Source organism: Cenococcum geophilum (assembly GCF_001692895.1).
Source record: "Cenococcum geophilum 1.58 unplaced genomic scaffold K441scaffold_13, whole genome shotgun sequence".
NCBI classification, from domain to species: domain Eukaryota; kingdom Fungi; phylum Ascomycota; class Dothideomycetes; order Gloniales; family Gloniaceae; genus Cenococcum; species Cenococcum geophilum.
Window position 1 is genome coordinate 1,718,600 of NW_027137571.1, and position 12,019 is coordinate 1,730,618.

The 12,019-nt window shown below is 35.2% G+C and overlaps 1 protein-coding gene across 1 annotated transcript; it reads right to left on the reverse strand.

Annotated features, from left to right (window-relative positions):
* Positions 1 to 11,410: 11,410 nt before the first annotated feature.
* Positions 11,411 to 11,615, reverse strand: K441DRAFT_657140 (uncharacterized protein; the record flags this gene model as incomplete). Its single annotated transcript, XM_067648128.1, has 2 exons — positions 11,411 to 11,470; positions 11,508 to 11,615. Coding segments are annotated over 2 exons (168 nt in total), but the record flags the coding sequence as incomplete, so codon positions are not given.
* Between the last annotated feature and the right edge of the window lie 404 nt (positions 11,616 to 12,019).

The following is a 12,019-nucleotide window of genomic DNA, read 5'->3' on the forward strand; positions in this document are numbered from 1 at the left end:
GAAAGGCATTAGGGGCATAGTTTCGGGCTAAATAAGCTGCCTATTCCGTATATTAAGCTATAAGCCTAAATAGGCTAGCTATTTTCTCCCTAAGATTATATTATGGCTTCTAAGGTCCGTAATTAGGAAGGGGATATTATACTACCTTTATCTGTTAACGCGGAGGTAGATCCGCAAGATAGTTATAATAGGTAGTCCTATCCATCCGTTATAACCGCAAATAGGGACTAGTTTAAGCAGTTCTTTAAGGGGTATATTTAAAAAGTTAGCCAGTTTTGCAGCGCACTTTATATTAATTAAGGTAAAGGCATTTGCTCCTAAGTTAGCTAAAGTAGAGGTTAAAACTTAATATCTATTGCGAAATAAAGTATAAGGGATAGTGTAGCTTCTTCTACTAACTAGCTAACCTAGATCGATATATAATATATCAATCCCTTTTAACCCTAGAGAGGAGTCTTCCTCTAAGGTTCCTCTTTTTTTAGCTCTGTACTATCCTCCTAAATTAACAGGACCTCGTTTATTTTTGCCTTTATTAGGCAGTTCCTTATAAGGTAGCCTATTTAACCGTATAAGAAGTAAGCTCCTTAATTACTAAGGGCCTATATATAGGGGTCGCTATATATAGGCTAGGTATATACTAGGCCTATAGTAGGGGTAGCTACGCAGCTAGCTGCTAGGTTAATTATAGGAGTTACTAATTGTGCCGGGGCACTATAGGCCGTACTTATAGTACTTGCGGCCTAGTTTATAAGGTTTCTAGTTTTTAGCTAGTTAGCGCGTGCCTTAATTTAACAGAGGCCTTAGTTAATAGCTATATAATAGTCTATAAGTTCCTTTAACGTCTATACTATAGTATAAGCTAGTAATACGGCCCGCTATAGGTTTAGGGTAAGCTTATTAAAGAGGTCTAGTAGTAGGTCTTCCTAGGGAATCTAGGCCTAACCAGCTAGGTATAAAAAGCGGGTTTAAAGGCCAAAAAGGTCTCCGTTATTTTCATATTTAGGCTTTTATAGCTAAGGTAGGCATTTTATACTTTAAAAGGGTCTTTATAAATAAAAGATAAGTATTTAATTATTTCTTCTTTAGAGATAAAGGGGTTTGCTAAGTCTTTAGTATATTATAGGCGTAAATGCGTCTAGGCGTCTTCGCTAGTACAGCCAAAAATATAGGCTATTCTGGCTCGGGCGTTAGGGAAATAGTCTATATTAACTTTAAGCTTATCCCGTAATTAAAGCTTCCAATTATTAAATATAGGGTTAGTTCTGTCTGTAAGTAGCAGGGAATCCATAACCTTTATTAACCGCTTTAATACCATATAGGCCTTAGTAGGTCCACTAAGGCGCTAAGATAGGGCCTAAAGGACTATAGTAAGTCTTTAGTTGTCTAATAATAACTTATTATTAGATGTAGGGGTATCTCTAGCTTTAAGCAGCTTTCGCAGTTATTTAATTTCGGTATTAGCAGCCGCAAGCTCCGCCTAGGGGGTTAAAACGTTAATTATTTCTTCGTCTAAAGTATTTAAGGGTCCTATAGCTACTTTACCTACTACTATAGTTCATGGCATAGTAGTAGGGGTATTAGGTAATTCCGGGTAATTTCTTTAGGGGTTCTAGTCTGTGCGTATCTTATAGGTCCTTTCCTTAGGGTTTTGTTCTTTTCTTTTAGGTCCTATCCTTATAGTCCTAGTAATATCCTTAGGGTTCTATTTTATGTTCTAGTAGATATATTTAAGTTCCTTCTTAGGAAGAAAGAGTAGAGTAAGCTTTAGATAATGTTAGCGACTTAGTTAATTAAGATATAAGTACGGCAAAAGGGTCGCGTAAGCCTATACGATTAGATTGTCTATAAACGAGAATCTAAAGCTAGGGAAAGGAAAGGAGAAGAAGAGCAGCGCCGTTTAGTGTTTTATAAGATCTTCGCGTCACGTGATCGCAATATGCGGCAATCTGTAGCAACTTGCCGGTGCGAAGTTCTGCTAAGTTCTGCCAAGTTCTGCCAGTGCCGTAATATATATGCTATATTTATATATCTAGTAGATTTAATTCTTATTCCATTAAACTAGTAACCCTAAAATTATATAACTATAACTTCTTAGAGAAAATAATAATCGGGAGAATAGAAAAGTATTTTATTAAGCGTTTAAATATAGCGGTATTAGACACTGTGAGTATATATATAAGAATATACTCTATATATACTCCGCATATAATAGGGTTAAGCTTAAATTAATTAACGACCTTTAAAAGCGTAGTAGTCGTCTATACTAGGCAGTAGAGATTAATAAAAAGCTTAAGTAAAGTATAGAGAAGTAAGCATTATCTATATACGTTAGGCATATGCTTATAGTATATAGCTACTACTACGGTGTTCTATAATTATAGCGGTAGTATATCTACCCTAGTATATAAGAACGTGTATATAGTAAAAGCAGACTAATAATGTTTTTTTGGTATGGAGTATGTATATAGCCCGCATATACGCGATATATACTTATTATATATAGATAGAGTTTATTAGTTGCTTTAGCAGCAGTAATATTAAACTATAGTATACTGCCTAGCCTTTATTATTAATAACTGCCCAGGTAGATATTTAATACCTTCGTTTACTTATTAAATATAGAGTTTAGAAAGTTAAACGAGAATATACCTATATTAGATATACAACGTTAAAGCGAAAATATTATGGTATATAATGTATATACTATATATACGCTATATATATACTAAGCCTATATAGGATTTGACCACCCATAAGGCTACGGTAGGGTAGTAGGCTAAATATACGGTATATAGTTAGATTACTATATTCCTGTTAATATAGTATAGTATTCTTATATTTACCTTATTACACGGAATTCTTATATATATTATCTACTATATCTAATAAAGCTACTAATTAACCTTGCTAATAATATAGTTAAAGTAATAAAGTAGGTAGATATCCTAAGCCTTACTATTCGTACTAATTTAATAGTACGAGTAAGTTATATCCCGGGGCACGAAATACGTATAGTATCGTATGCTTTTTGGGATATTAGTGACTGTCAATTATATAAAGTAGACTACGTGGTCTATATACTAATGCACCTCCCCCTTAATTAGTTAGTGCTTTAGAAGTACACTAGACGTATAAGCGGGTGGTTAGTACACCAAACGCGTAAACGCGTACTCGGCGTACCGAACACGTAAGCACGCAGTTGGTACGACAGGTGCTATAATTATACACTAGCGGTACTTGGAAAATGAAACCACTTATATATAGCCTCCGTAATTGTCTTAATAGAACTATAAAACATATAAGAAAATATATAGGAAATCCCTCCTAAGGTGCCTTCTGGGTTGCCTTCCAAATAGTGCTCTAAACTAGCCGTAAGTCCTGCTTACGGTCCGTAAAATAAACTGTACAGCCTTTTAACGGGCCGTAAATACACCGTACGGCCTTCCGACGGGCCGTAACTAAACCGTAAATGCTCCGTTAGTCTCGCTCTACCTATTCTATAATCTTTAGGTTAAGCTTATTTGTGTTAATTAGGGTTTTAAGAGCTTAATACAGCTTTGCCTTAGTTATGGCGTCTACTAGGTTGTCTCCGCTGCTAATCTATTTAACCTTTGTAATCTTATATCGTTCGTAGGCCTAACGTAAGCACATTAGGTCAACTATAAGCCTCTTCTCTTATATTGTACCTAGTTTAACTAGGTAGTTATAAAGGGACTATAAATTAGTGCATAAAACTAGGGGTAACTACTCTAGTTATAGAATCTTCTAGACCGTTAATTTAATTGCGGCTGCTATATTAAATTTATAAGCTAGTATATATAGTTTAGAAGCTAGTATACTACGGGTTACTTATTTGCACTTAATTAAAGACTAATATAGTATATTTGCGTCCTAATTACGGTCTATAAGTACAATTACAAAGCCGATTTATAATAATAGGTCTTTATTATTAGTAAAAGATGCGTCTATAAATACTAGTAGGCTAAGGGAATTTAGGTCTAGTGGTACAAAAGTAAGTCCCCTTACTGCATTATTAATTTGCTACTAGATGCGCTTATTAAGCTACTTAATATTTTCTTCTTATAGGTCTACTGCCTGGGCCGTAAAGGACAGATTATAGGCAGATTTAGGTTAATAGACTATGGCAATATAGGCGCCTCTTACACGCTATACAGCGTATTAGTCCTTTATATTTATGGTCTTGCGGGTCTCTCTATGGGAACTAGTAAGGTCTATAGGTTTTGCTATAATAGGCTTTAGGTTTTAAGCTTGGCGTTCCTAAGTTAGCTTAATTAGGTTACCCTTTTATATAATTAAGCCTCTATTAAACTTAATTAGAGTCTACTTAGTTAACTGCTCTTATGGCTTTACCAAGAACTTTGCCTTTTATAGTTTAGTTTCTTTAGCGTCCATAAAGGTTTAGTCTACTAGGAAGAGGGTATTGTTAGTTTAAAGTCCAATAATACTAAGGCCGTTTAATGGGGTGTATAAGAGGTAGGGGTCGTAGGTCAACTGTTCCATTTTAAGTTTATTAATATAATGCTAGTAATACGTCTTAAACTAATAGTTTCCGGCTTCTGGTACTCCGTAAAGAGGTTTTATAACCTATAAAATTGTTCCTAATTATAGGTTAAGCTCGTAGGGTGGTTATATAAAGATATCCCTACTTAGGTAGGTATTAGACTACACATAGGCTTGTAAGATGTCCCGTAGGTAAAGAGCTACGGGTTTACTTTACTATAGTCCGGGCATAAGTATAAGTATAATCCGTTAACTAACTCGTTAAATTATAGGCGATTGTGTAAGGACTAAGTCCTTTCCTTAGTCGTTATAGGCTTATATAATAAGCCTTAATTTTTTAAAAGCTTTGTTAGTACTAGGGTGCTTAATTTTATTAATAAAGCGTAAGTTAAATATACGGACGCCTTACGGAATATCTCTCTCCGTTATAACCGCAAAAACACCCTTTTTAAGTAGTCTATTAATCTTTTTACGTTATAAGTCCGTAAACGGGGTTTCCTATACTAGAACTAATATATCTGTAGGCGGAGGTTACCTTGCGGATATTCCTGCGGAGGTTAGGTAATTCTCTATTATAGGGTTTTTAGTTATAGGGTGCTTTTGGGGGCGTCCTTAACCACGCTTTATAGTAGGTTTAGTAAGTTTAGTAGGTTTTTAGGGGACTTCTAGGGTAGGCAAGGGTGCTTTTAGTTTGTTTAATTTGGCAGTCGCTTTTAGTTTATCTAGTTCAGCAGTTGCTTCTAGTTCGTCTAGCTCAACATCATAGGTAGTTTTGGGCCGAAAGTAGGGTTTTACGGACGTGCTTCTAAAGCTAGTTGGCCCGCTAGGAAGCTATACGCAGTACGTCTCGTTTTCTACGGCTAGTAAATAATAGGGTCTATTCTAGCTGCCGCTTTTACGCTATATAAGGACTTAGAGTTAAGCGGGAGGTTATATTAGGTCCGTTACGGTAGTATAGGGCGTTATTAACAGTTTATTTAGCCCGTAGCTTAACTATCTTAGCTATCGCCTTCTGTATTATAGCTACTTATTCCATAATAGACAGAGTAGGAGGGCCTAGGTTGCTTATCCTTAAGTAAGCTCCGTAAACTAAAAGGGTAGGTACTAGTCTATTAGGGCTAGCGGTGTTATTAATGGCTTTTACGGCCATCTATAGAGCTAGTTCCTTTTAGATGTCCTTATATTCGTCCGTAATAATCTAGTAAGCTCTCTATAAAGCTAGGTAAGCTTACTTAATAAGCCTAACGGACTAATATACCTTAACTAAAACAGCTTTTGTTAATATAGCTATAGCCGTAGTATATTACTAGAATTCCTTACTAATAAAGTTCCTACTAGTGTTATAGGTAATATACTTAGGGGGTCCAACGTATATATTAATCCAGCAGGTCCGTAAAATATCCTAAGTGTATTTTATAAATATATTTTACAGCCAACGGGCGGCTTAATAGTAGGTTACCTTGTTAATTATATATAATACTAGGCTGCCGTTAATGTATATAATGTCTATATACACTAAGTAGTTAAAATTAAGGTCTTTACGAAGAGTAAACTTAAATCGGCCTAGGGAACGTCCGTATTTCTAGTAGAAGGAGTAATATTTAGTTAGGTGGTCAACTGCCTTTCTATTAACGTTGTTATGTCTAGAGCGTTTAAGGATTCTATATAGCTTTTCGGCTAACGGGTGGCCGAAATAGCGGTATAGGCGGTAGATCTTAGTACTAGTAAGGTAGCACGGGTTATAGTTAAAAGATTCTTAAATATAGGTCTGTAAAATCTCTCCCTATATAAGGAACGGGTGTCTAAATTGTTGTATAATTAGTAGGGTAATATACTTGCTTTCTAGGGTAGTTACGGGGCTAATTAGGGTGTCTGTAATATTATTATAGTAGACCTATAGCCTATCTATATCCGCAAGGCAAAGTAGAAAAGGGGTGTCCGCTTTTACTATATAGAAGTTAACTAGGCTAATTAGAGTCTTAACTTTAACTAATCTAATTAATGCGGTTAAGCTAATGCCAAATTAAATGTTTACGGCCCTAGTTTGCGTAATATTAATATCCGTATTATTATTTATGGTAGTCCTATATATAAGGTATTATCTGTAGCCTATAGTAGACTTTTTAGAGGTACCTGTGTCGATTATAACACCGTAGAATTCCTTAGGGGTATAGCGTTCTGTAGTAATATATGCAAATAAGTCCTACTTATAATTTATAACGTCCGTAATAGGGGTACTTATAGAATGGTTTTTGGGTATAACTAAGTATATAAAGGAACGGTCGGCTAATACGGTTGTAATATTAAAGGCTTAGCTATCCGTAAAAGGTCCGAAAGTAGTTAGAAATATCTCTAAGGTCTCTTATTCTTAAGTGTCTAAGTTAAAGTCAATTATAAGGGCTTCTATTAACTTATTAGGGGGCTCTTCTACTTCCTCTCCTTCGTATTCCAAAATAAACTAGTTAATACGGCTATTAAGTCTCTTCTTAGACTTATTACGTTCTTCCTAGGTATACCTTATAGACTAATATCCTTCCTTACTGCACACAAAGCACTTCTGGCTAGTTTGTCTATAGGGGTATATTTTTATACGGGGGTTGCTATAGGGGTTATAGGTAGGACTTAGTTAGTACGGGTACTGCTAGCAGTAGCGGCGGTCCGTAAAGTAGACGTCTAAGTCTATTTACGGATATTAAATATCTGTAATAAAGGCTTAAGTACTACCTAATAGGTTTAAAACTTTATACATTATAATAAAGGAGCGTAGATTATTAATAAGGCCAGTTAAGGTATCTATAGGCTTATAGTAGGCGTACTTATAGGGCTCTACTTCCTAATAGGCCGTAATAAGTTTATTATATAGGAAGTCATCTATTTAAAGCTTAGCGTTAAGGCCGTGCTATAGGTGCTAGAGGTCTTTAATAAGAATTTACAGGCACTCTATAGTCGATTTTTTAGTATTCTTATTAATTACGGTCCGTAGCTTAGTCGCATTCTATTAGGTAAGAATATTACGCTTATATTCTAGTCCTTTAAAGTAGTTACGGGTAGCTTTGTATAGCTTATTAAAGGGAACACCAAGGGGGTTACTCTTAAGGTTAGTATAGTAGTGGTTAAGTACTAAGCCGCGTAGTATAGTAGAGTAGGCTTGGCTAAACTCCTATTTAGGAATATCGGCCTTCTAACAGAGGTCCGTAAAGATAGTCAGTTTAAAGTTAAAGTTGTCGTTTTCACCGCTATACTTAGATTCGTTGGTATAGAGCTTAGCTAGGTTAGCTAACTCCTTACCGTAGGTCTTTACTTAGGTAGTTTGCGGATTTGTAACTTAAGTAACGGAAATGTTTTAGTCCGTATTTTAGTCTATAGGGGTATTGCGGTCCGTATTTTAGGTTATGGGGGTATTATAGTCCGTAGCGTAGTCTATAACTTAAGAGTAGGGTATATTTTAGCTAGTGAGGTTAGCTCTAAAGCCGCTTAGGTCTGTGGGATAAATTTAATTAAGTGGGTTAGGTATAAGGCTGGCGATCCTATTAAGTTTGGAAGAAGTAAAGAGTTCTTTAGTAGTTTTAACCTGGTCTAGGATTTCCTCTTTAGTCTATTCTGTTTGGTCTTTCTTATATATTATATTATATAAAGACTATACAACAGTAACTCGTTTGTCCCTTTTAATCCATATACCTTAGTTACGTAAAAGGGTTTGTAGTTTACGGATAGTAATAGGGTTGCAGGCCTTAAAAATGGCTTCCGTAAAGTCCGTAAAGTCTTCCTAGTATTGCTCCTATAGGTCGTTATTTATAAGCTCAAAGTATTTATATTTAAGGATTTTAAAACTAATATAGTCGTTAACGTCGTTTATAGACGTAACGTCGACTCCTTATCTCCACTTCTTTTAACCTTCACTAACTTGCTTGCTAATGTCTGCCATACTATATAGTGTAGTGTGGTGCGTAGCGGGTAGTAGCAGCTTGTAACGGGTGGGGGAGGTCTTATAACGGTCCGTAAAATCGATTAACGGGTCCATAATAGTTCGCAGGAGGGTAGGGGGTTTCCGTAAGGTCTTATAACGGTCCGTAGAGGCAATTAATAAGTCCGTAGTAGTTCGCAGAAGGGTAAGAGGTCTCCGTAAAGGGTCTAAGAGGTTAGGGGTATTAGAGGAGGGTAGGGGGTTCCGTATAGGTCTATATTCGCGTCTATAACTTCTAGTAAACCATACTAAGACTTAAATAAGTATATAGAGTTAGAGATAAGTCCGTAATCCCCAACTTCCGACCTTCTAGTAGGTCGTACTAGGAGTCTAAACGGGTGGTCGCTGTCGTATGTATTACTCGGGGGGAGGTATTAAGTAATTGCTAATCTGTGCGCGCTTACTGATTAGTGTTTATACTAATTTAATAGCACGAGTAAGTTATATCCCGGGGCACGAAATACGTATAATATCGTATACTCTTTGGGATGGTGGTGACTGTCGATTATATAAAGTAAACTACGTGGTCTATATACTAATGCACCTCCCCCCTAATTAGTTAGTGCTTTAGAAGTACACCAGACGCGTAAGCGGGTAGTTGGTGCACTAAACGCGTAAACGCATACTCGGCGTACCGAACGCGTAAGCACGCGGTTAGTACGACAGGTGCTGTAATTATACACTTACTATACGTATACTCTATATATACATAGTATATATAAATAAAACTACTTACTATACTATAGGTCGATTTATCCTATCGCCGCAGTACTATATTTTATATAGAAAGTATAGGACGTAGATACTACGTATAGTGCATAGTAGTCTTAATATTAAGGATTAAATTACTGCTTTAATTTAAAAGGAAAGGATACTATAGTTCCTAAAGGGGACGGTATATATAGGTAAGTATAGGCTAAATATACGCTAAGTATATGTAGAGGCTAAGCGTAGTAGGTATACTACGTGAGTTCTCTATTAATTAATATAAAGAGAGTACCAAGCAATAGATTTGGGCGATTTATAACTTTAACAACGAGCATTTCCTTATTATATGCTGTATATATATATAAGCTAAGGCATTCTAACGCGTAATATGTATCGAAATGGACCTATTATTTAAGATGGTTTAAGGCAAAACGAATTTATTCTTAATTGTAGGATAGGTTAAGAATTCTAAACGTATATATACCTTATGCTATATATAAGCTAAACACTTATAATAGAAATTAAGGTGTAAGTATATGCTTTTCTTAACCTAGAAATACGTGCTGCGTATATAAAGATGTTTTAGCTAGTATTTAAAGTTTTAGGTAATACTACTTAATTATTTATATAATTTGCACATATTTATAGAACTGGACTTCGCACTACTATAGTTAATATATGTAAGAAATAAGCTAACAGTAAGTATACGTTTTGTATATGCTCTATATATGCCTAGTATATACTAACGAATATAGGCTTTAGAGATTACCTATATATAATTAACCTATCCCGTAAATAGGATGAACACCTTTAGTATATACTTGTATTTTGCTAAGTATATATTAAATGGAACTTTGCGAAGCGCTTTTTAACTTATAAAGTAAGATATATTATAAAGCAGATATAAGAAGTAGAGATAGAGTAGAAACTAATAGCGCGTATATAAAGTATATATATACTACATCCGAAGCTTATATCTTAGATAAACAATAAGAAGAAAATATAGATACTAGCTGGGCTTATAAAGGAAAAGTTAAAGGTCCCTTATAAATAGTAGGTATATATATAGAAGTATACTAGAATTAGTAAAAGTAGTCACTTTTAAGATAATAAATTTACTAGTTGAAAATTACGCGTGCTTACTATAGTACTACGGTAAGAGTATACGCTTTATATATACACTATATATTCTAATATTTTAGTATAGGCTTAAACTCTATATATAAGAAATATTTAATCTATAAGAGCTATATAAAGAGACGGGAATAGATAATATATAAAAAAAATTTATAGTAACTTAAAGCGGATAGTAATGCAGCTATAAAAACAATATATATATATATACTGTATATACAGAGTATATACTAAGCTTAAGTAGTATAGAACTAGCGAAAATTAGCTAAGCGGCAAGCTAGGAATCCTAGGCTAAATCTTCCTTAAAATCCTTAGAACCTATTTAATACCTTTAGGCCTACTATATTTAGTGGCCAGATTGTCTTATAGATAAGTATAGTAGATAATAATATTGTATTAGTATTAGATATATTGCGCGTATTTATAGCATATATAGCAGAGATGCTACTACCACCGTTATAAAGTTAAACACCCCGGTTTATAGGTAAGAGGTATAGGTCTTACCTATTTACAAAGGAGCTAGAAAAGGAGGCATATATACTATATATAGAAAATATAGAGTAATAAATTAATAAATTAAAATAAGCTAAAGACGTATCCCTTGCATGGATAGATACGTCCTATAAAATGTGGCCCGTACGCACCAATCAATAAGGTGCATATATGGGCGGTAAGTTGTTCTGCCATATTACCAAAGGAGAGGCTTAAAGGCAGGTAATGGTTTAGGCTCTAGCGGTGGCCTTTTTATAACCCGATTTTTGGAAATAAGATATTAAATGGGCTGCGCAAGGTCTATATCATTGGATATGTAGTTACGCACCATCTCGGTGGTGTTATTTGTTTACATTTAGACACCAAAAAGTTGATGTTCTTGACCCTACGCACGGGCCACAAAATATAGGACCCTATCTGTGCAAGGGATATAATAAAGTAAAGGAACTAGTAGAGCTTAAGAAGTGGGTATAGGAGTATAGTGTTAGCATATAAGGCGTATATACACAGTATATACACAGAAAATATTATATAGAGTTCCATAACGAATAAAGAATTAATTAATATAGGCCTATCGCCCTATGCCCTACGTTAGTGTCGGACGGACAAGTCACTAAGAAGAACTCTGTCTCTTGAATGTGGCTCTAGAGCCTCTATAAATACATAAGGAAAATAGGTAGTAGACTACTTCGCTGACCGTATCGTAGACCGAGTCGTAGACCGTGTCGTTGACCGAGTCGTTGACCGAGACAGTAGTAAGACATATAAGAACAAGGTGGTAAGTTATAAGGTAGTACCTGAGAGTGACCTCAACGGTCGATACACCCCCCCCAGCTGCTTAGTCAAGACTGAACAGCTGGATAGAAAATAGAAAAAGTCATAATAGCAATTTAGTGTTAAGATAAAGAAATCCTCTATAGAGTTACCTTATCTAATGTTATCCAAATCAAATCAAATTAGATCCTTAATATCTTATATAGGTAACTTAAAAGCTCCTTTTAGTTCCCAGGTAGAATTAGAAACCTTTCGCTGTATATTCGCTAATTGATACCAGACAGGTAGGCTTGGTGTCGCATTAACTACTTCTTCTGTCGTCCTCCTTCTGCAATATTGCCGTCGTCTATATTGTCTCGAATCTCCTACCTTAGGCGGGCTTCCTTCTCTAGAATATATTCGAATCGTAATCCTTAATTAGTTGAT